This window comes from Phaseolus vulgaris, unplaced genomic scaffold, assembly GCF_000499845.2.
Source record: "Phaseolus vulgaris cultivar G19833 unplaced genomic scaffold, P. vulgaris v2.0 scaffold_16, whole genome shotgun sequence".
In the NCBI taxonomy this organism is placed as follows: domain Eukaryota; kingdom Viridiplantae; phylum Streptophyta; class Magnoliopsida; order Fabales; family Fabaceae; genus Phaseolus; species Phaseolus vulgaris.
Window position 1 is genome coordinate 43,202 of NW_027174085.1, and position 4,799 is coordinate 48,000.

Genomic DNA, 4,799 nt, shown 5'->3' on the forward strand with positions numbered 1-4,799 from the left:
CCAGTATAAACTGTTTGTGCAATTCTCTCTTCCTTAAACTCTTTAATTTCAGTTGTTGTTATATTACTGGTATAAACAACTGATTGTTTTTGTGAAACAACCGATTGTTTTTCTGTTTTGAGCTTTGTTCTTGGCAAACTGAATTCCTAAATCTGGTTTCTTGCAAAGAATTTCATTCTATCTTAAAAATTTTGCGAAAACCCCCTTTAAACCATTCACCCGCCTCTAGTTTAAAGCCATACATTCTAACAGCTCGAGCTGAGATGGCCCAGGAAAGGCGACCCGAGCCTACAGGGGAGGTGTTGGAGAGGGAGATCGGGGGCAAAAAGTTCTAGCTCGGCAAGTGTCTAAGCTAGGAAGCACAATACCAGATCGTCGAGGTGATAACACGACATATGGACGCTTCGCGTGGTCTGCCTCAGACATGGCTGGCATCGACCCTAATTTCTTATGCCATCGTCTCACCATGGATCCAAAGGCTCGTCCCGTCCGCCAAAGATGGAGGAAGTTTAATGACGAATGACGACTGTTCATCAGGCAGGAGACTGGCCACATAAGGGAGATACAGTACCCTGAGTGGCTAGCGAATGTGGTGTTGGTTAAGAAGGCCAATGGAAAATGGAGGATGTGTGTCGACTTCACAGATTTAAACAAGGCCTGTCCAAAGGACTCATATCCGTTGCCAAGCCTTGACGCCCTAGTAGATAACACATCAGGCTGTAGACTTAGTTTTTTGGATGCCTTCTCTGGGTATAATCATATCCGGATGCATCCCAGAGATGAATGCAAGACTACATTCATGACAGAGCTCTCTAGTTACTTCTATAAGATAATGCCCTTTGGGCTAAAAAACGCTGGTGCAACCTATCAAAGGTTGATGGACAGGGTGCTCGCCCCTATGATAGCGCGAAATGTGAAAGCATACGTAGACGATATGGTCGTCACCTTCCATAAGAAGGATCAACACGTCGCCGACCTAGAGGAGTTGTTCACCACAATAGCGAAGTACAAGTTGAAGTTAAACCCCGAGAAGTGCATATTCGGGGTAGAGGCAGGGAAGTTCTTAGGTTTCCTCCTCACTGAGCGGGGAGTACTGGCAAACCCCAAGAAGTGTGCGACGATCATCGGCATGAAGAGCCCAACCTCGGTGAAGGAGGTGTAGCAGTTGACGGGACAAATGGCCACCCTATCTCAGTTTCTATCGGCAGGAGGAGATAGGGGGCATCCTTATTTCCAGTGTTTAAAGAGGAACAACAGGTTTGTGTGGACAAACGAGTGTGAAAAATCGTTCCTCAAGCTGAAAGAGTACCTGGCTAGCCCTCCGGTGTTGCGCAAGCCACTGCCAGGTACCTCCCTCCATCTATACTTTGCCATCACAGAGCGGGCGATCAGTTCGGACATCGTCCAGGAGAAGAACCACGTCCTGAGACCTATATATTTTGTTAGCAAAGTGTTGCAGGGGCTCAAGGTATGCTATCAGGCAATTGAAAAGGCAGCTTTAGCAATGGTATTTGCAGCACGAAGGCTCCGCCACTATTTCCAAAGTTTCACTGTAATCGTGATGACCGACCTTCCCATTCGTAAGGGCTTACAGAAGCTTGACGTGGCAGGACGTATGGTGTGCTGGACGGTCGAGCTGTCCAAGTTTGATGTGCAGTATAAGCCAAGAGGACCTATCAAGGGACATGTTTACGCTGACTTCGTGGTAGAACTCTCCTCAACGGCCATACATCGAGCGGAGGGAGACTTCCAGTGGGTCCTCTCCGTGGACGGGTCCTCCAACCAACAAGGAAGTGGGGCTGGTGTCATCTTAGAAGGACCAAATGGGCTATTGATAGAACAGGCCCTACGGTTCGCCTTCAAGGCTAGTAATAACCAAGCTAAATATGAGGCCTTAGTGGTAGAGATGTTGCTAGCTAAGGATATGGGTGGTCGAAGCTTGTTGGTAAAGAGCAACTCATTGTTGATAACTGGGCAGGTTATGGGCGAGTACCAGGCCAAGGACCCCCGGATGGCCGCATACCTAGAGTATGTTAAACTCTTAAGAGAGGCTTTTCATACGTTCGAGTTAGTACATGTCCCCAGAGAGCAGAATGCCCGAGCCAACTTGCTGGCAAAGCTTGTCAGCTCAAGCAGGGGGGGCAAACATAGGATAGTCATCTAGGAGACCTTAAAAACAAAGAACTACCACAGGATGCACGAAAGAGATCCAACAGGTAAGTGTCTCGGAAGGCTGAGGAAGTGGTCATCGGTCGTTGACCCAGGAAACGTTAAGGGTACCCAAGATAAGCGCATACGACTTGTCAATAGGAGAGCCATAACACATTTTCCTGGTCGACGAAGGTGAAACCTGGATGACACCCTATAGGCGCTACCTGGCTGATGGTCTACTCCCACTGGATCCAGCGGAAGCCAGGGTCGTCAAGAAGAACGCAGGTTCGTATACTCTGGTTGATGGCAACTTATTTAGGCATGGCTACACTCACCCTATCTTGTCCTGTGTGAGTGGGATGCAGTGTAAACGTATCATGGCTGAACTCCATGAAGGTATTTATGGGAGTCACATCGGCGGGCGAGCTCTCTCGTCAAAAACAGTTTGAGCAGGGTATTACTGGCCAACCATGAGGGAAGACTGCACGAGATACGCACAATGATGCAAGCAGTGCCAACAGCATGCCGATTGGCATCATGCGCCCCCAGAGGAATTACGGTCGATCCATAGCCCATGGCCTTTCCACACGGGGGGATTGACATCTTGGGCCCGTTTCTTCTCACAGTTTGCCAGATGAAGTACCTAGTGGTCGCCATCGAGTACTTCACAAAGTGGGTCGAGGCCGAGCCTGTTGCTTAGATCACTGGTCACAAGGTGCAACACTTCGTGTGGAAGAACATAGTTTTCCACTTTGGAATCCCAAAGCGTTTAGTATCTGACAATGGCACCCAATTCGCAAGTCAACAACTGGGCAAGCTATGCACAAAGCTTGACATCAAACAGGTATTTTCCTCGGTAGAACACCCCTAGAAGAATGGTCAGGTCGAGTCTGCCAACTGAGTCTTGCTCAAGGGCCTAAGGAGAAGACTGGAGAAAGCCAAGGGAACTTGGGCGGACAAGGTCCCCAAAATTGTGTGGGCTTACCACACCACTCCACAGTCCACCACTAAGGAGACGCCTTTTAGCCTGATGTATGGGTCGGATGCAATGATTCCCGTTGAGATCCATGAAAGTCCACCACGTTTCCAGAACTTCGTGGCTGAGGAGTCTAACGAAGAAAGAAGGGTAAACCTATACTTGCTGGACGAGGTCAGGGAGGAAACGTGCATCAAGGTCGAAGCTTTGAAGAGAAGGGTGTCTTAGAATATATGGCCTTAAACAAGAGGGGGGAGGGTGAATTGTTTATAAAAGATTTTCGAAAACTTTTGAAGGTTTAGTGAAACTCAGTGAAGAAATCCAGAAGAGGAATCAAGTTAGCCAACAACATAATCTGTTTTAAAGAGAAACACATAAAACAATCGGTTGTTTCTTCGATTCAATCGGTTGTTTATACCAGTAAAATTATAAACAACTTAAAAACAAAATTTAAAGAAGATCAGAGAAAGAGAAATGCACACAAGCAGTTTATACTGGTTCACTCTTACAACAAGAGGTACATCCAGTTCCCAGAAACCACTGGGTAATCCACTAAGCAATCAAACCAAATTACAAACACCACACACCAAAGTAGTGACCTTGAACCCCTCAAGAAACACACTACCTTTGGCAAACCATACCAAAAGTATTGATCTTGGACACCTCAAGAACACACAACACTCCTTGGCAATACAACAACAGAAATACAGAAGATTGAGAAAAGGATTACACCTGATCAAAGTACAACTGAAAAGAATAGAATTGCAATCGTATTCTACTCTCACTTGAAAATCCAAAGCTTGATGTGAATCTTGAAAACTTGAGATCAAATATGTCAAAATAAATTTCTCAAAATTGTTTCTTACACTTCAAAAACATATAACAAACTATTTATATTTACCAAAGATTGGTTAAAACATTTAATGAAGGAGCGTATTCAGTTAGAAAACATTTAAGACAGATTCACCATTCAAAACTGAATTCTATTAGGATTTTCAAAGAAACAATCGGTTGAAACCACGAAACAACCGATTGATTTGGTTTGACAATTAAGTCAACCAAGTCAAACAACTTTCAACCTTTTTCAAAACCTCTAAGAGCAAAACAACCGATTGATTCGACAAAACAACAGGTTGTTTTCCACTTAGTTGGAAAAACATCTAATTTCAAAAAGGTTTTAATTCACATCAGTTTTAGATTCAACAAAAGAGTGGATCACACTTTAATCTACCCAGATCCCACCCACACACAACAACAACACTAGCCTTTCATCAAACACCTTGGATTTGGATTCTTCAAAGCTCTTAATCACTCTTGATCATTAGGATGAACACCTCCACAAAAATCACACCTGATTGACTGACTTTGGCTTTGAGATGAATGAACAACATATAATTGTTGGGGCAATTTAGCCATTTGTGTAGTTAGTTGCTCAATCTGCTGTGTCAGAATCTTATTTTTAGCCAAGAGTGCATCTTCTAACAACCCTTTATTCTGAAGATCTTGTCCATCATGTTGGGCTTTATAATCAGTTGATGCCAATGCATCAATAATTATTGTCGCTTGTTCTACATCAAGGGCCATGATTGTGCCACCAGCTGCAACATCTAGGAGCATCTTTATGTCAGATCTGAGACCATTCAGGAATATGCTCAGTTGAGCAATATCTTCA

The 4,799-nt window shown here is 44.7% G+C and overlaps 1 protein-coding gene across 1 annotated transcript; it reads left to right on the top strand.

The window, feature by feature from the left end:
- Positions 1 to 1,177: 1,177 nt before the first annotated feature.
- On the top strand, positions 1,178 to 2,164 carry LOC137817110 (uncharacterized). The gene has a single exon (XM_068620340.1). It carries the CDS (start codon positions 1,178 to 1,180, stop codon positions 2,162 to 2,164), a length of 987 nt encoding a protein of 328 aa, XP_068476441.1.
- The last annotated feature ends 2,635 nt before the right edge of the window (positions 2,165 to 4,799 follow it).